Source organism: Bubalus bubalis, chromosome 21, assembly GCF_019923935.1.
Source record: "Bubalus bubalis isolate 160015118507 breed Murrah chromosome 21, NDDB_SH_1, whole genome shotgun sequence".
Taxonomy (NCBI): Eukaryota; Metazoa; Chordata; class Mammalia; order Artiodactyla; family Bovidae; genus Bubalus; species Bubalus bubalis.
Genome location: NC_059177.1, coordinates 5,186,470 through 5,206,226, shown reverse-complemented (window position 1 = coordinate 5,206,226; position 19,757 = coordinate 5,186,470). Strand labels below are relative to the sequence as shown.

Sequence of the window (19,757 nt, the reverse complement as noted above, 5' to 3'; positions counted from 1 at the left end):
AGGAGACTGGGATACGACCCCAGAAAAAGAGAAGTTGTGAAAAGAATTTTAATCACCAAGTGTAGGATCCATTGTTCCTGACACTGGAGCCAGCGACAGAGGTGTATATATATTTTTTAACGTAGAGAAGCAAATATGTATTGTTTCTTTAAAAGTTAATATTAGCTTTTGTAAGGCATAATTATTGCTGTGAACATTGAAATTTTACATAATTAGCAATGAGCAAGAGTTATTTGAGGATCAGAAAAGGTTTTCCAAAAAACCAGTCAGCCAGATGTCCAACTAGAGGTAAATACAGCCTCCGGGGTTCAGAACGGGCGGAAATGAGGGTCAGTTTCCCAGTGGCTAGCTAACTCCAGTGTTTCTCCACTGGTGGGACACTGGGGTACTTGGAAAGGAGCAAACAGCCTCCTGGACTCTTTTCACCGTCACCCATCTGTGTGTTGTTTACAGAACACGAGGCGGTGGCTGTGAGAGGAGAGACTTGTAACAAGGCCAGCCCCATTGGCCCAAGCGTCTCACTGGTCACTCACATCCAGGGGCTGGGATTCGAGACAGACCATGTCCTTAATGGATTCCACTCGGCTGTGATTCACGTCAGAATGAGGCTCCAGGGTAGAAATATTCCCAGCCGGCAACCACACATGGCCTCAAAGCATCTTTGTTTACTTTGCTGCTTAGGGAAAAGGGAAAAAAACCTACAGAAGCCAGTTGCTTTGCCTGAAGACACTTCAAACACACGCTAAGCCTCAATGGACTGAGTCACCGTACCCTCCGGCATGTACGACCTTTATCATCTCCTTCACCAGACAAGGGCTGTACTCGGGGATTCGGGGGGTGCTTCTAAGTCATTCATGACCCAAGTCTCCTTCAGCACCGAGTCATCACCTCAAATAACTGATTTCTTTTCCCAGGAACGAGACGTGGAACTTCAATCCATAATTGTCTTTCTCATCTAACAACTTTTCTCCACCGGGTTTCCACACTTACATTTTTCCTTTTGCTTTGAGACCAGAAAGTAAATCTGCTTTGTTTTCCTTGAAACAAAAAGGCCCAGCTGGCGAGCCGGCTATTTTGAGTGGCGAGGGCACGCTCACGGGCAGCAGCACACCCAGGGCCGCCCGGCACCAGCATTCTGCTGCTGCTGCTTTACCGCCAGAAACTCGGCGCTTCCCCACGGAACCAGCCCCTGCATGCTGGAGCAGAAGGAACGCAAAGTGAGACTGGAAAGGAAGGAGGCAGCACGTCCCAGCCCTCCCTGCCTCACAAACCAAGACGCGTCCACAGAGCGCGCAAGGCACGTGGTCCACACCCAGAGTGGGTCTGCTGGGTGGCGGGAAGCGACAGGATTAAGGTCACACAGGTCCACGGGGACCCAGCTGGCTGAGATGATCTGCTAGCAAGTTAAACAGAGACAGGAAACCGCGTGTCTGATACTGTAAAAAAAAAAGTCATCTGTCTTCCTGCCAGCTTTAGGCTTGCAAACCAAAGAGTCTGTTTTCATTTAAAAGAAACTCGACAACAATGAGAGGAGAGAAGGAGACTGTGGCTACCAGGAGCCCCTGCCCCTTGCGCTCGGCCTCTGGGGTACCTTGCGGCCTGCAGGCAGCTCGCGGGCGGCCGGCGGCACTCACGTCGCTGCGTGGAGGCTGCATCGCTGTTTAACCACATCTGGTGAACTCTGAGTCAGAGTGGTTTCTAGAGCCCCGGTTTCTAAGTTAATTAGATATAACTGACGTATTTACTGACAGTTCCATCCTGTAAAAATATAAAATCTCATGCAACCTAGAGATAGATGCAGTCAGGGGAAAGGCCAAGAGAAATTAAGAATGGGAGCTGGAACCAAGACAAATGGACAGTAGATGTAGGAAAACTGGCAAACGGGTGATGTCAGTCCACAAAGTCCACACCAACATACTTGCCAGAGCATGCCTCAAACTTTTCTGGTAGTCAGCACTGTAGGGAGAAATACAGTAAAACGTGATATCCACATCAGGGGCTGGCCCGAAGCCGTGTTTTGTAAATAAAGTTTTATTGGAACACAGCCGTGTCCAACTTGTTTACATACTGCCTGTGGCTGCAACAGAGACTCCCTGGCCTGTGAAGCCCCAAATAATCAGGAACTGGTCCTTTAGCAAATACGTTTGCTGATCCCTGCTCTATCTGAAGCTCTCTATGCTTCAAGCTGTCCTGAAGATCAGAAGCAAATATACCCTCATGAAGGGAATACTCTTTCCAAGGCAGAGAGCTGAGAGAAATTTCTGCCGGCTTCCTCAGCAAGGTGACAATGTAGAGAATAGTTTCCTCAACAGCGTTCTTGACAGATTTCCTCTGATTCCCAGGGCTGCTGCTGCTGATGGACAATACCTATACACGTGTCTGCTGAAGGAATTTTCTGGAAGGAGAACGCAACACAACGTTGGTACAAAGCGCCTCACTCCTCTGGCTAAATCCAAAGACAAGATCCAAATGGATCAAAGGAAAGAGCAGTGACTCTTTACAGCCAGAACGTATCGCATACTTGCTCTCTGCCAGGCCTTATTCTACGTTCCACACATGAATAAACACGTTTATCCTCACAGAAATCCTATTCAAAGTGAGCACAGTTTTCTATCCCCATTTTTCAGAGGGGAAAACTGAAACTGTTTCATCCAAGGACAAACCACTTATAAATGGCTTAGCTGGGATCTGAACCCAGAAAATCTCACTGGGGAGACCACGATCATCTCAAAAGATGAGCATCCCACTAGTCATCATTTGTGAAGATCAGTCCTCTCACAAGCCCGTGAACGATACAGCCTCTGGTTGAGCTGCCTGCCTCGGACTGGCTGAATGGGAAGCCTGGGTGCAGTTCAGTGACCAGATGTGTATCCATAGCCTTGCACGGGGTGAGACAGTTGTTAACAAGCAACCCTCCCACCCCCGAACATGGGAGGTTGATGGTATTCCCTCAAAAACAGACCAAATTATCCAACTCTCCCATAGACAAAAGGTGGAGACCCACCTGTGAAATCTTGGGAAATTTACATCACTCTCTAAAAACCCATTTCTTTGTGGGTAAAATGAAAAGTTTGGACGAGCTAACTGCATGGGCTTCGTTTCAGCATAAAAAAGCTATGAGCCTAAAAAGGACCAAGATGACAAGTGCTGGCAAGAACGTGAGGAGAAGGGAACCCCCTACACTGTTGATGGGAATGTAAACCCGTGCAGTCACTGTGGAGAACAGTACGGAGGTTCCTCAAAACAAGAAAAACAGAATTTCCATTTGATCCAGCAATTCCACTCCTGGGTATTTAGCCAAAGGAATAAAAACAGGATCTCAATGAGATACCTGTACTCCTATATTCACTGCAGCATCATTAATAATCAGCAAGATATGCAAGCAACCCATGTGTCCGTTAAGGGATGCATGGATAAAGATGTGGTGTGTATATACAATGGAGTAGTATTCAGCCACAAAAAAGACAGGAATCCTGCCATTTGTAACATTACAGACAGACTTTGAGGACATTATGCGAAATGAAATAAGCCAGACAGAAAGACAAATACCTCATGGTATAATTTACATGTGGAATCTCAAAAAAAAAAAAAAGCTAACTCATAAAAACAGAGAGAAAAATGGTTGTAGATTGCAGTGTTATAGTTAGTGCTTTTTAACCACGTTAGAAATAAATTTAGGTCCAACTGAATCCAAGAATACACACATTTAACATAAGCAAAATAAATGTGAAAAAGTCAGCCAAAAAAAAAAAAAAAAATGGTGGTTGCCATGGGCTGGAGGATGGGGGAATAGGGAGAGGTTGTTAAAAGGGTACAAACTGTCAGCTCTAAGAAGAATGAGTATTGAGGATCTGGTGTTAAACATGGTGACTACAGTTGATAACATTATTCTACAACTGAAATTTACTAAGAGAGTAGAACTTAAATGATCTCACACACAAGACAAATATGTGAGGTGATGGATATGTGAATTGCCTAGGTGGAGGGGTGGGGAGTGGAAATCCTTTCACAAAGTATATGTGTATCAAGTCACCATGATGTATGCTATAAATATGTACAACTTTATTTGTTAAATATACCTGAGTAAATTTGAAAAATTGGTACAGTATGATGTCAAGAAATTTATGCCTGTAGGACACGAAGCCATGCACCTGAAAGCAGTTAGCACAGGCAGACCGGCCACACCAGGCTCCTACCCGGAGAAAGGCCACTGCTACCGCTGTCCCAGGAATTTTCACAGCCTGGGTTTCGGGCATGCTGCACGCCAGTTAAGAAGGGGGTGGACCTCTGGCCTTGAAACCAAACTTTTCAGAGTCCAGGCTTGAGGTTACTGCTAATGCCCTTTCCCACATGGCCAAGGGGCCTTGCCATTTCCAGAAGTTCAGCTCTAAGTCAGGAGGAGAATGGGATGGCCAGGGATCCAGCCACGGGGGCTGGAAGTAGGGCAGAGGCGTGCCTCCTTCAACCTGCCACGAGTTACCTTCTCACCCCCTCAGATGAACATAATAGACAATTGAGGAGCAAAATGATGCAGGCGAACCCCTTTAATGCCTCTCTACTCCTTGTCCATTCTAAAGGAGATCAGCCCTGGGATTTCTTTGGAGGGAATGATGCTGACGCTGAAACTCCAGTACTTTGGCCACCTCATGCGAAGAGTTGACTCATCGGAAAGGACTCTGATGCTGGGAGGCATTGGGGGCAGGAGGAGAAGGGGACGACAGAGGATGAGATTGCTGGATGGCATCACTGACTCGATGGACGTGAGTCTGAGTGAACTCCAGGAGTTGGTGATGGACAGGGAGGCCTGGCGTGCTGCATTTCATGGGGTCGCAAAGAGTCAGACATGACTGAGCAACTGAACTGAACTCCTTGTCCAGGGTTCCTCAGGCTACCTAACAGCTCCCTTGGAGATCCAGTTCAGAACAGCATCTTGTGAAATGCATCCTGAAGGCATTCCTACATGTCTTCCTGCTTTAGGCAATAGTATGGTTACAATTCCACAGAAAAAGTAATGTGAACATTATCATAAAAACCAAAGAAATATTCCTGAAAAGGCACCTCACCTTCTCTACGTGGAGCTCCATGCTGGCACAAAGTCTGTGGAGTACACACACACACACACACACACACACACAAATGTCTTCACTATCACTATGGAAAAACACTTCCATTTCATTGGGGAATTCTGTCACATGAAAAGACTGAGTAAAGCTTACTTAGCTCATTTCCAAATGACAAGGTTTAAGATCAACTATATCTTTCTTGGGTTGACTGATTAGTTTGGCAATGTTACCAAAACGTCCATCAACACATGAACGGATAAAGAGGTGGTACACATATATAAATGAGTATTACTCATCCATAAAAAGGAATGAATAATGCCATTTGCAGCACCCTGGATGCAGAGTTCCAAAGAATAGCAAGGAGAGATAAGAAAGCCTTCCTCAGTGATCAGTGCAAAGAAACAGAGGAAACCAACAGACTGGGAAAGACTAGAGATCTCTTCAAGAAAATTAGAGATACCAAGGGAACTTTTCATGCAAAGATGGGCACAATAAAGGACAGAAATGGTATGGACCTAACAGAAGCAGAAGATATTAAGAAGAGGTGGCAAGAATACACAGAAGAACTGTACAAAAAAGATCTTCACGACCCAGATAATCACGATGGTGTGATCACTCACCTAGAGCCAGATATCCTGGAATGTGAAGTCAAGTGAGCCTTAGAAAGCATCACTATGAACAAAGCTAGTGGAGGTAATGGAATTCCAGTTGAGCTATTTCAAATCCTGGAAGATGATGCTGTGAAAGTGCTGCACTCAATACGCCAGCAAATTTGGAAAACTCAGCAGTGGCCACAGGACTGGAAAAGGTCAGTTTTCATTCCAATCCCAAAGAAAGGCAATGCCAAAGAATGCTCAAACTACCACTCAATTGCACTCATCTCACACGCTAGTAAAGTAATGCTCAAAATTCTCCAAGCCAGGCTTCAGCAATATGTGAACCATGAACTTCCAGATGTTCAAGCTGGTTTTAGAAATGGCAGAGGAACCAGAGATCAGATTGACAACATCCGCTGGATCATGGAAAAAGCAAGAGAGTTCCAGAAAAATATCTATTTCTGTTTTATTGACTATGCCAAAGCCTTTGACTGTGTGGATCACAATAAACTGTGGAAAATTCTTGAAGAGATGGGAATACCAGATCACTTGACTTGCCTCTTGAGAAACCTATATGCAGGTCAGGAAGCAACAGTTAGAACTGGACATGGAAAAACAGACTGGTTCCAAATAGGAAAAGAAGTACATCAAGGCTGTATATTGTCACCCTGCTTAACTTATATGCAGAGTACATCATGAGAAATGCTGGGCTGGAAGAAGCACAAGCTGGAATCAAGATTGCCGGGAGAAATATCAATAACCTCAGATATGCAGATGACACCACCCTTATGGCAGAAAGTGAAGAAGAACTAACGAGCCTCTTGAAAGTGAAAGAGGAGAGTGAAAAAGTTGGCTTAAAGCTCAACATTCATAGAAAACTAAGATCATGGCATCTGGTCCCATCACTTCATGGGAAATAGATGGGGAAACAGTGGAAACAGTGTCAGACTTTATTTTGGGGGGCTCCAAAATCACTGCAGATGGTGACTGCAGCCATGAAATTAAAAGACACTTACTCCTTGGAAGGAAAGTTATGACCAACCTAGATAGCATATTCAAAAGCAGAGACATTATTACTTGCCAACAAAGGTCCATCTAGTCAAGGCTATGGTTTTTCCAGTGGTCATGTATGGATGTGAGAGTTGGACTGTGAAGAAAGCTGAGCGCCGAAGAATTGATGCTTTTGAACTGTGGTGTTATAGAAGACTCTTGAGAGTCCCTTGGACAGCAAGGAGATCCAACCAGTCCATCCTAAAAGAGATCAGCCCTGGGATTTCTTTGGAGGGAATGATGCTGATGCTGAAACTCCAGTACTTTGGCCACCTCATGCGAAGAGTTGACTCATTGGAAAAGACTCTGATGTTGGGAGGGATTGGGGGCAGGAGGAGAAGGGGACGACAGAGGATGAGATGGCTGGATGGCATCACCAACTCGATGGACGTGAGTTGAATGAACTCTGGGGGTTGGTGATGGACAGGGAGGCCTGGTGTGCTGCGATTCATGGGGTCGCAAAGAGTCGGACATGACTGAGTGACTGAACTAAACTGAACTGGATGGACCTAGAGATGGTCATGCTAAGTCAGAAAGAGAAAGACAAATACTGTATGAGATCACATATATGTGGAATCTAAAATATGACACAAATGAAGCTATCTATGGAACAGAAACATGAACACAGGCAACAGATTGGTGGTTGTCAAGGGAGAAGGGGTTGGGAGAGTATCGACTGGGAGGTCGGGATTAACAGACATATGCTTTTATATACAGAACAGATAAACAACAAGGTCCTACCGTAGAGCACAGAGAACTGTATTCAATCCTGTATGATCAGTCACAAAAGAATATATACAAAAGAATGTGTGTGGGGGGGAGGGGTGGGTGTATAACTGAGTCACTTTGCTATATAGCAGTAATTACTAATAACACATTATAGGCCAATTATACTTCAAATTTTTTTTTAAGTTTTCATTCTTTAGTATAAAGAAGAGATAGTGGCAATAAGAGAAATCGATCCCAAAGTGTTCTAATACCTAATGTTGTAGGTGAGGAAAATATCTCACTATAGAGGAAAGACTTATTTTTAAGCATACTCCCTTGAGCATTTTAGAAGACTCTGAAATCACTCAGATATCTGAGTCATCAGCTGTGCTGGATTTCTTGAATTGTACAATGAGAAACTGCCTTTATGCTGATTATCTCACCTCACAAGGAAACAAACAGTCTGATAATGAATAAGAGGGAAAACATGAACGTGTGCCCATGATTATCACATGAGTTGAAATACAGTGAAAACTGAAGTCATAAACACCTTAAGAGCTTACAGGAGTACACACACACACATATAAAATATATCCAATTTTCAAGCCATTTGTCAACTTTTGTCACCTTTGAATGAAATAAATTCTTCCATTGTGGATAAGCCAGTATGCAAAAGGAGAGAAAAGTTTCACAGATGATAGTAAATATGAACGGATATTCCACTATTAGGGATTGATTCTTTTGGCTTCGTCTGGGCCTTCTTTTTAAAGGTGAAGTACTTGGGGAAGGTTAACAGGGTGAACCAGGTCACCAGGGTCGCCATGTTTTAGTGTGATTAAATCTAGTTGCAACATGTCTCCTAACTTATATTACATAAGGAAAAAATGAAATGGCATGGTTGGAGGAGGAAAAAGTAGGAGGGGGAGTGATTTTGAAAAGTGTTGTGCTAACAAAGTGCACATGCGTGCCTTGTACACTGAGAACTTCACACGGACGGGAAGCTGAACAGGAAGGGAGGGAAACTGGCTAAAGGGCACAGAGAAAGAGGGGTCTGCAGCGCCCACGAGCACCACAAAGCAGAGGCTCATCGTGCCCCGTAGCTGGCACACACATGGCAGAAGGGGTAGTATGCCAGCCCAGCACCTGGGTTCCCAAAGGATTGTTTGTTGAATTGGACCTATGGAGGGCTAAAATAACTTTTCCTTATTCTGATTTACAATCCTAAAACCAAAAGAATATTAATTTCACTGCTGCCTGGAAAAATTAAAAGACATAATCTCCAGTGTTGGAGAAAGTAGATGGAAATTCATATGCTTATGTATCTTTGAGGGAGGGGCATGAGAACAATTTAACAGAATTATCCAAATTTAAACTGTGCATATCTCTGATCCAGAAATTTCATTTCTAGAAGTCTATCTTGCAGAAACATTAGCACAAATGTGTAAGATGTTTTTACTAAGATAGTGTAGCACTAAGTGGAAAACTGGAGATATCTGAAACAATCTATCAACAAGGAAATGGTTAAGTCACTTGTAGAAGATATGCCTATACAATTCTAGACAGCAATTAACAGGTTACAATACATCTATATATATTATCTTGTTTAGAAAAGGAATAAAAGTGGCTGAGTGAAAAAAAAAATATTGCCAGGTAATATTTATAGTATGATTAACTATTTGCACTGAAAGATGGATGAGTGGGTACAGTGAATGGATGGACAGATAGATGGATAGACAGATGGATGGGTGGGTGAATGCATGGACAGAATAACAGATGGATGGCCAGACAGATGGACAGATGAATAGACGGATGGATGGATGAATAGACAGATGGACACGTGGATGGACAGATGGATGGACAGATGGGAGAGTGGACAGACAGATGGATGGGCAGATGGAGGGAGGGAGGGTAAGTAGGAAGGAGAGAGGGAGAGAGTAGGGAAAGAGGGGAGGGAAGGAAGGCTAACATGGATGAAAGGCAGAGACAGGGGTGCATCCTACAGGCCATCGATACAGCTCATCTGCTGGGCTGGGAGGAAGGGAACAGGCGAAGGTCTTCCATTTTACAGGTGTTATATACTGTTGGATTGTCTGTATATTTGATAAGTGACATATACTACCTTTGTCCTTAAAATCACTGAACATGTTTCTACACTGCAGGAAACGTGGGTGCCCTCCTTCCACACTGAGCCAGCTGCTGCACTTCCCCGGCGGGCACTGACTGAGCTGGGCTCCAAGTGTGGGGTGTCCTCACTGCCTCTACACCGCAGTCCTCCTCAAAAGTGACAAAGGGTAAGTGCCCTTTAGACAAATCCAAGGAGTGAGCGTGTGCACATGACCACTTCAGCTGACTCAAAGCACGGCTCTTCCCGAATCACACAGCTTCCGCCCACCGCTGGACCAGTCGTTCTCAAACTTGAGCGGCGTCAGAATCACCCAGAAGGCTTGTTTAAACGCAGACTGCTGGACGTGCACCCAGAGTTTCCGGTTCCACGGTCAGGCTGGGGCCTGGAACCTGCACTTCTATCAAGTTCTCAGGTGATGCCGCTACTGCCTCTCCAGGCCCTGCGCCTGGAGAACCTCAGTGAAGAATCATAATGTGGCTCCCAGGAGCCAGACTGGATACAGACCAGAGCTGACCCTATCACCCCTTAAGCCCCTCTTTCCAGCAAGTAAGGGGGCCTGTGAGCCCGCTCCCAGCACCAGCCATGGAAGGACGTACCTGCGCCTGCAGACTGTTCGAAGAGGAACACTCACCTTCGGAGAAGATGATGTGGTCATTGCACTCTTCGGAGCTGCAGGAGCACATGAAGAAAGTCTCTCCAGACCCCTTTCTTTCCTTCATGATACACTTTGAAGAAGCAGCATCGTCCAGGACAAATCCATGGTAGGCAATCTTGGGGTCGTGGCAGACTGTCTCCAGCGTGATGTTCTCATCATTCTTCCTCCTGGGTGCAGAGAAGGCAGGTGAGTGTGACCCCAAGGAGGCGGTCTGGGCCGTGTCAACCTCAGGACGTCGTCTCTAAGTGGTGCTGCCTCCTGTCACTCACAGCTCCATCTCTCACAGCTCACCCGGCATCTCCCATGCCTTCCCACCCACTCCACTTTTCCCTTTGCTTATCTCAGAGCCCACTTAGGATCATAACATGAGGGTTGTCTCGGGGACTAACTTGTTGGGAAAGTACACTCGAAGCCTTAATTCACTCATTCAATCATTAGAGGGAGGGCGTGGGGAAAAGGAGATGGCTAGGTCCTGGGGGTGACTCTAAACCTTCCTTCCTGACCGCCCTGTGAGGCTCCCAACACATCCCTAGTTTGCTGGACAGAATCTAGCTAAATTATTCTCAGGGAGTGTGTCTGGCAAAGAGGCTGCGGTTCTGCTCTTTTTGTTTGCTGGGCCCGGGGCTCCGTGAGTGAGGGCACCATCCCAGCCAGCAGCTGGTGGGGCTGGAGACAGAAGAAACTTCTAGATGAAGAACTGTGGTTTCCTGCATGAAGAAAGGGACATGAGGGAAAATACAGAGTGACGTGGGAAAGAACTGCAAGGCGTCCTTCCGTGCCGACACCATAAACCGAGTGTCCCTGCGCACCGCACACTTGGAGCCCAGCTCAGCAGAGAGCCGGGAGACTCCCCCACCAAAGTTTGCCGTTTGCAGCAACGTGGATGGATTTGGCGGAAATTATGCTAAATGAAATAAGACACAGAAATACAAGTACTGTATGATATTGCTTATATGTGGAATCTAAGAAACACAACAGAACGGTGAATGTAACAAAACACAAGCAGATTCACAAAGAGAACTAATCAGTGAGGAGCTGGTGGGAGTGGGAGGCACAAACTGCTGGGTGTAAGGTACACTCAAGGATGGGAATATAGGAGTATTTTCTAATCATTGTAAATGGAGGGTAACCTTTAAAAACTGCATAAAAATTAAAAAATAATTTTGAAAATCACACTTAAAAAAATCCTTTCCTTAACCCCCAAGTTATTGGGAGGTCTTGAGGAAAACAGTGGCCGTGAAACAAGAGGCCCTCCTTACCCCATAAGGTGTGGGCTGTGGAGAGAGCTCAAGGGCTCTCGGGGGGAACACAGGTGGGTGAGCACACAGGTGTGTGCTCATCTGTGTTGGGGGGGGGGGGGGTCCGTGTTTGATTTTGGTAACGAAATGAAGGCACGCCGAGTCCCCCAGGCTCCCAGGGAAGGGCATGGTACTGCTCCTCTGCGAAGCTTCCAGAGGCCCTGGGATGGGACAAGGAAGAAACTGGGAGCTTGAAGAAAAGCCGCTCCAGAGCCCTGGGCCGGTTCTCTCTGAGCCCTCGCCTTCCACCGCCACTAACCGCAGAACTGGGACCGCAGGGAGGGGGCTCAACCTCGGTACCCGAGGCAAAACAGAAGCACAGTCACGGATGTAGAAAACACATGTGTGTTACCGGGGGCGGGGGTAACCTGGGACTGCGTACACGCTACTATACGTGACTGACACCAGTAAGGACCCGCTGAGTAGCACAGGGCCTCGACTCAGTGCTCTGTAATGACCTATATGGAGAAAGAATCTAAACAAGAGTGGGCGTACATATACGGATATACGCAATCATGTATGGGCTTCCCTGTTAGCTCAGATGGTAAAGAAGCTGCCTGCAGTGCGGGAGGCCCAGCTTCAATCCCTGGGTCGGGAAGATCCCCTGGTGAAGGAAATGGCAGTCCACTCCAGTTTTCTTGCCTGCAAAACCCCATGGACAGAGGAGGCTGGCAGGCTACAGTCCATGGGGTCACAAAGGGTCGGAAGCTACTGAGAGACTTCACTTCCTTCACTACATATAGACATGCGTTAAAAAAACAAACAAACAAACAAACAAAAAAAACAAAACTTGAGGCTCCGTAAGGTCCTTAAGGGCTTTCTCCACTCAATGTTGTAACAGCACCCCCCGGACAGACAGGGCCCACTGTGCAAAACATTTTGGATTCACTGAAGCACAGAAAGGAAAAATACAGGGAAATAAACACAGACTTCTTTGTCCTACAACTGAAGAGACTGTCAATATCCATGACAAAAGAACCACAGTAATCAAATTAATATTGGTTCCAAAATATTTCTATCCTTGAAAAGGACTTAAGCATTTCACTTAGTGAGAGTGCACAACTGGCATTAATTCAACAAATGAATGAATGAAAAGAAGACTGAAATGGATCACAGAGAGCAGTCTTCTATTCACCCACTCGGCTGCTTCTAACATAGACTTGTGTCTGCGTGTGAGGGCCCGGGCACACAGGCTCTGAGGCTGTGAGAGCTCTGTGCAGGTGCTTTGGGGAAATGTCCCTTCAGGGAGCAAATCTGCACAGAGTGGGCAAGTGGTTCGCGATGTGGCCTCAGCTGTCCTCTGGGCGCCTGGGGGTTGCGAGGGCCCATCGGAGCCGTCCCAAGTTGAGGCAATGGAGCCCCTGCACCAGCCAGTCCTAGGCGGCTGGTCCCTGGACGCAGAGCGACTCCAGCTTGGTAAGTGCAGGGGCGGGGCCCTCCCTGGAGGGCGGGGTGGGGTCACAGGAGAGCGCCCGCACTGGCACCCCCCCTCTTCGCCTCTGGACGTGTCTTTCTGCAGACAGGCAGAAACAACATTCACTGTGCTTACTCTACATCTGAAACAAGGAGGGGGCAGAGCAGCCCACATGCTCCTACCTTCGGAGACAGCAAAGCATCAATGCCAGGAGCACGCAGTTCACGTTCTACCCCCTGCACTTGGACTAGGGGTAGGGAAACGCCCCTTAATGAAAAAGTCTGCTTTTGGTGCAGAAGTTAAGTTCTCATTCCCAGTGGCTCCATAAGCAAAGGTGAGCAGAGAACAGACACGGAGGAGGAGCCTGGGGTCACCCGGTCGGGATCTGAAGCTTTCTGCCCTGAACTGACTGGTGGTCACTCCCCCCCACTTGACCTTGGTCTGATGCTTCCAGAGAAGGGCGCCTGCCCCACTGGCAGGAAACCACGACTGACAGAACACCTCAGCTGACCTTGAGCTCAGGTGTGTCTGTCCATCCCCTTCGAAAAGCTGTGTGTCTCTCCAGCCTTGTAGGCTTCTGCACAACCATTTATTTACTGCATTTCCCACTCAAGAGCCCTTCCGCTCCCTCCGCAGAGCCCACGTCCTCTTTACTGGACTAACCTAGCTCCCTGCCCCTGCCAGCCCTCGGCTGGCATGCTTCTGGACCTCCCATCACACGTGTCCCTCTCCTCGAACACCACCTCTGTCAAAACCCTTTTGCAAAAGCAGGGCTCAGAGCTGGACACAATGCAGCTGGCAGGTAATGGCGAGCCACCATGACAGGTCTTGGCTGTGAACATTCCTTTAGCTCTTAAGAACCTGATTCATGCCCCGGTGGGTAGGGAAATGTGCCAGGCTCTCAGATCTATTGTCCAGGCTGAGGGCACATGGTCTGGAGAAAGTCTTTGGAGACTCCTGCTCAAAGGAGCAGGCAAAGATAACTGGGTGGATATTCTCATTTGCTAACAGCTAGAAGATACAGAGCTTACTTTAAAAAACAATAGCTGAAACATTGAAACCATCCATATAAGTCTTCAAAATGTTACATTTCATCAACAAATGTATACTTTTTTTAATATAAAATGAGGACTCTCTTAATTATCACTGTTTTTTTAATCTCTGGCTCATACCTCCAATTCATAATATGTGTTAATAACTACGTGCTAATCAAATGATTCCCACTGTGTGTGTGTGTGTGCGTGTACGTAGCAAAACTGAGAAGATGAGGGAGGGAAGAAGAAAGAGAAAGAAAGGGAAAGGGAGGGAGGAGAGAATCTGCTCCCAGAGAAAGACGTGGAGTCTGGCCAGCGGTGGTGCGCTGCGGTGGCCAGGCTTCTAAGGAACGGGTTATGTCCTGACGCCCTGAGTCGCTGCTCCATCTCTGACAAGCGTGTCCCTCTTGCAACAGCCCAGCATCCATCTCTGTGAGAGAAGGCTGAGTCCGCCTCAGAACAGAGCTCAGGGCGTCACTGCAGGGTCCCCAGGGGGGGTCACTTAAGTGGCTGGCAAGCGGCAAATCCCTCTCCTTGACACGAGGAAGGGGTGTGTGTGTATTTGAAAGTGTACAGAGTATCTCGAGAAATTACACTGCGTAACTGAGAGAGAGGGTCTGAAGTGGGGGAAACGGGACAGATGCCGGAGAGATGAGACACGTGACTCCACATCCCACGAGCGCACACTGCTTGTAAGGGGCGGAGGGAGCAGCGTTGAGAGGCACCCTCACCAGACAGCCACGCAGACCTCCTCCGGCTTCTCGCAGATAGCCGTGATGCTGCAGTTGCTCCAGCAGGACTTCTGGTTGTCACAGGTGGACGATCGCACGTCGCAGAACTTACACAGCTGTGACAGCTTGATGGCGCCGTTGTGGTCAGTGACCATCACGTCGCTGTTAACTGCAAAGAAAAGAGAGACGCACCATGCAGTGAGCCAACGCAGCCCGCTACCAACGGAGACGCAATGCCAGATGAACCCGGGGCCACTAAGAATGAACGTGGAGAAAGGCTGCCAACACCTCCACAGCAGAGGAGAAGGCTGTGATGGAAGCCAGCGAGGGGTGGGGTCGGCTGGGGGAGGCCTGGCAACTTCTTGCCTCTGTCAGCGACCATCGTAATGCACTCCTTCCACCAAAACCTCCGTGCTCAACCCAGAGACAGACGGCAGGTCAGCCTACCACGTGGTACTGGGTGCTGCGGAACGTGCTCTTAGAGGAAGTGATAGTTTAGCTGGTGGGTGGAGATGAAAACAGACCAGGACAGGGCAGTTCAAAAGCGAGGCAGGCACAGAGGGCGCGGGAGCCCGACGAGAGGGCAGCGGGCAGACCCGGGCCACGCAGAGAGCAGCTGCCGCATCTGCAAAGGGGGTCAGCCGGCTCAGAGCAGACCCTGGGGAAGAGGGCAGACTTGGCCGCTGCATTCCTGACCTATACTCACCAGAGCATCAGGGTGATGCTCTTCTTGGCAAAAGCCTGGCTCTGACTTCTCCCTATTGCCCTGAGCCAACTCAGCTGATAAAAGTGTGTCTCCCAGACAAACACACACACATACACACACACAACACACACGTGAGTGCCAGTGAGCTCCAGCTCCGGGCTCTGCTGCCTGCCCCCTCTCCGCCCTCTGCCCTCCCAGCACCACCGGCTGCCCGCTCTCTTCACTCACTCCCCTCGAGGACACCAGGGCCTCTCCTGGGGGAAGCCGGGCTCCCGCCTGCCTCAGGTCCTGCCCTTCCTCTGGTCTTCACCTGCCCTCTTGCGCCTTCCTGGCCTCTGTTAAACATCACCGCGTGGTCCTAAGGCAATCAACATAGGGCTTCGTCTGATCTTCTGCACATTCCCCACCACCCAGTGGCTTCCAATCCACACCAAACGCAAGCTCCATGCGGCCCTCTCTGCCTGTTTCCACGCTGCCTCTCCAGGGCCAAGAAGAGGGGCTATCGCACAGATGCCATCCAAAATGTGTTGTGCTCAATGGTAACCAGCTAATCCACGAAGGAGCAAACACAGAGGGGCACATCTGGCTCTGCACCAGGCAGGGAGGGACACAGCGCTCCGCTCACCCCAGGCAGAGTGCGCGAGCAAACGTGAGGCTCCTTCACGTCCACCAGTGACATGCTGAGGCAAACTGTCCCTGCAGCACACGCCACGCTGAGGGGCGCCGACAAGGCCTGGCACCCTCGCCCCTCTTCTTCCTCTGTGAGGTCCTCTGCCATTGGCAGTGCTGGCAACTGAAAGTGTGAGCCGGGAGATGGAGCCCGGGGTATCCTCAACAAATGTGAACTCAAAGCCCCTTCTTGCTAGACGAGAAAAGACAGGGCGCCCGGGCGCAGGGGCGCAGGACCAAACCCGCCCTCAGGAGGTGGGACGGTGCTTCTCAGGCCTGAGCAAGCCCTCCTGGTCTGCCCCTGAGTTAAGGATGCTCCGGCCTGAGGCCAGATGCACAGCTTCAGGGCCCTCCCCCACCGCTCCCTGCCCATGAATTCTAGTCTGCCATTGACATTTTGCCACGCAGCCTTCTGTCGCTTGGGCAAAGCACCTGTTTCCTGGGTCTCTAAAAATAAAAACTTACATAAATTTAAGATTTGCTTTCTTGTGGTACAATAAATATAGAAGCAAAAAAAAAAAAGAAAAAAAGCCCATTCATCCCTCTCAGGCCTCAAGTCCATTTCAGGAAATGTATTTTGAGGTAACAAACTATTTTGAAATTCTCAATGTCTCCCGGACCAAGAGCTCTAACTAAACTTAGCTAAAAATACAGGCTGCAATGTTCTCTGAATCTTGCGTTCCATTTGGGACTAAGACTAGGGGGAAAAAAATATACATATATATATATATAACCTACAATGGTTAGATTTGGATCCATTTGTGAAACAGCCAATTTAACCCTTCGGGCTTCCCTAAAAGACATGGGCAAGGAAAAAAAAAAAAAAGCCAGGCTGTCTTCTGTTTATTTGATTTTTTTTTTTTTTAATAGAGTAGCTTCAGACAAACATCTATTTGGTTAGAAGGCTTTGTTGCTTTTAAATATAACATCAAGCCTCCAGGACTTGGAATTCAGCCTTCCAGCATTTTAGGGTTTTAGCCTCTATTAGTGGTTATCAACTTTGGGGCCCGTGCTGAAATCCATCCATCATTTAGGGTGCTTACACATTCATGGAATACTCCGCAACCCCGCAGACACGCTGATTTAATTATTCTGGAGGGTGGCCTGGGCACCAGGACTTTTAGAAGCTGCCCAGACAATTCTCACATGCAACCAAGGCTGAGACACTGACACGATGACATAACCAGCACAAAACAAAGCGGCACAAACATACCCTCCCCGTACACACACACACACACGTAAGGCCTGTGACAGTGGAGGGCAGCCTCTCAGCAGAGCCGGGGGAAACACGCACCAAAGCCTCACGATCCGCACTCCGACATACTGCTGATGCAAAGGAGTCCTTCCCTGCGCCGGCAAATCTTTTTCTAGCAAAAAGCTAAGAAATGGGACAAAAGTGACAGTCAGAAGAGATGGGAGAGCGAGACAGTCAGACGTGACTGGTGGAGAATGCGGCAGCAGCAGCCACAGATGTGTGGACAAGCAGAAGTGCTTTAGATCTGATGCCTGCAAAACAGTCCACAGGGAAGAGACAAAAAAAAGTGTCATCCCAAAAACAGAAAGAAGAGGAGAAGAAGAAAGAAGGGCCAGCAGACTGCAGGGTTAGGGGGCCGGGCCTCGGGGAGCTGCCTAGCCTGGCTGCCCGGTGGGGAGGATTTGCGCCGGTGAACTCTGGGGAGAGGAGAAAGGCCAATTTGACCCCTGCTTGGAGGCACGGCCCGTGGAGGGAGGCAGCTTGTGTGCACCCCACCTGTTTGTCAAGGTGTTCAGTTATCACAGAGCCTCCTAAGTACCCGCAAGGAGGCCCCATTTTCCTCTTTGTGACAGTAAAAGCTACCACTGCTAAGGTGAATGGACTTTCTAGCTTGGCAGCTTTTTTTCTTTTTCAGTTTGAAAGCCTTGACACAGGGCATAGTCTCTGCCATGCCCCCAGCCCTACCAGCCACTCCCTACTAGCTGACCAGGAGGCTCCTGACCTGGAGCATCTGCCAGCAAGGAACTTCCAACCTCTGCTCAAAGCCAGCACTGTCCTCTGTGAACAGGAGCCCTGGTGGGGCAGAGAGCTAAGTGCAGGGACGCAGCGCTCTTCACACCTTTGTTGGGAGCCACCTAATCATGATAAAAGATTTCTGCTCTCACTCTGGAGCGAAGGGGTAGAGAGAAATGCATACAAACTTTGGTTCATCGCTTCACTATTCCCTGAAGGGCTGTAGTCCCAGGTGAAGAAACCTAGGCCCACTCCAGAGTCGTCACAGGTCACTGAGAACCCGCTGGACAGTTCAAGGCTAATTAGAATGGGAGGCAAGAGCAGCGGGGGGAAGGAGCTGGGGCAGGGGGATATGGTCATTCACTCCACATACGACTGCCTCTGTGCATTCCAGTCCATGGGAAAAGAATGGCAACCCACTCCAGTACTCTTGCCTGGAGAGCCCCAAGCAGAGGAGCCTGGTGGGCTACAGTCCATGGGGTAGCAAAGAGCCGGACACACTGAGCCAGCATGCAGCATTCTCCAGAATGAGAAGATCTCTCACCTAGAAAGCCACCCAGCAAAGGAAGTGAGCGAAGGCGGCCTCCCTTTAGCACATGACGATCACATGGACCATCACATGTCACTTCTTTTCACACAGACCCATGATTCATGGCAAGACCTTCAGTCTCGATCACATCGCCTTCCTCATTTTAGAGCACGTTTTCCCCAAACTTGCTGCCTAGAGACCTTGCTGCCAGATCTTAAGAATATGAATAAAGTAAATGCTTAGCTGTGTCTATTTCTAGAACAGTACTGGAGAAGGAAATGGCAACCCACTCCAGTGTTCTTGCCTGGAGAATCCCAGGGACGCGGGAGCTGGTGGGCTGCCGTCTCTGGGGTCGCACAGAGCTGGACACGACTGAAGCGACTGAGCAGCAGCACTGTTGTCTTTGAAGGTCAAAGATGAGCAGCCTAATAAGGGTTAGATTATTCCATAAAAATATTAAGGATTTTGCATACAAACTGTGACTGCATACCTTTTGGAATGGTGTCTACCGTTAGCTGAACTATTAGGTAAAGTCTCAAAATTCCAGAAATAATCCCAAACATTTGGGCAGAAATGCATTTGGGTAGCTTTGAATTCCTGCATCTATCTACTGTCATTTTACAGCATGTTTTGAGGGCACTTAGAAATTCATTTATTCTACAAACACCTGTGGATGTCTTGCTTTGTGCTATAAATTTCATAGCAAGGATTATTAAAACTGATATAACCAAGTGCAGCATCTCAAAGAATAATCCAAGGCAACTGGCGAACAGAACCACTATGACTCACAGCAGTGCTCCTCTGACACTAACAAGCACACAAAGCCCCTGCGGACACGCTAAACCCCCCCGGGTGCGTTTTCTCTGTGTACCGGCTCATGAAATGGCTGGGATGGCCAGTCTGGAACTTCCAGCAGGCCAGCAAGCTGGAAACTCGGGCAGGAACCAGTGTTGCAGTTTTCAGGCAGAACTCCTTCTCCAGGAAACCTCAGTTCTTGCTTGTATGTAAGGCCACCCAACTGGAGGACGCCCAATCACGTTACTGAGGGCAATCTACTTCTCGGAAGGTCAGCTGATTGTAGCCGTCAATCCTCTACTTTCGCAGCAAGCCCCAGGCTCCCGTTTGATTAGAGATCGAGCACTGGAACCCCGCCAAACACTCACAGGTTCTGCCTCTCCTCTCAGGTAGGCAC

At 48.3% G+C, this 19,757-nt stretch overlaps 1 protein-coding gene across 3 annotated transcripts in view; it reads right to left on the bottom strand.

Annotated features, from left to right (window-relative positions):
* The window catches only part of TGFBR2 (transforming growth factor beta receptor 2), a 111,125-nt gene that overhangs the window by 39,619 nt on the left and 51,749 nt on the right, over positions 1-19,757 (bottom strand). For all 3 annotated transcript variants that reach the window (XM_044934029.2, XM_044934028.2, XM_006046861.4), the window contains 2 exons: positions 14,675-14,843; positions 10,174-10,364 (listed from right to left, as the gene is read on the bottom strand). In XM_044934029.2, the coding sequence (XP_044789964.1) occupies positions 10,174-10,364; positions 14,675-14,843 (360 nt within the window). The remainder of the gene's footprint in view (positions 1-10,173; positions 10,365-14,674; positions 14,844-19,757) is intronic.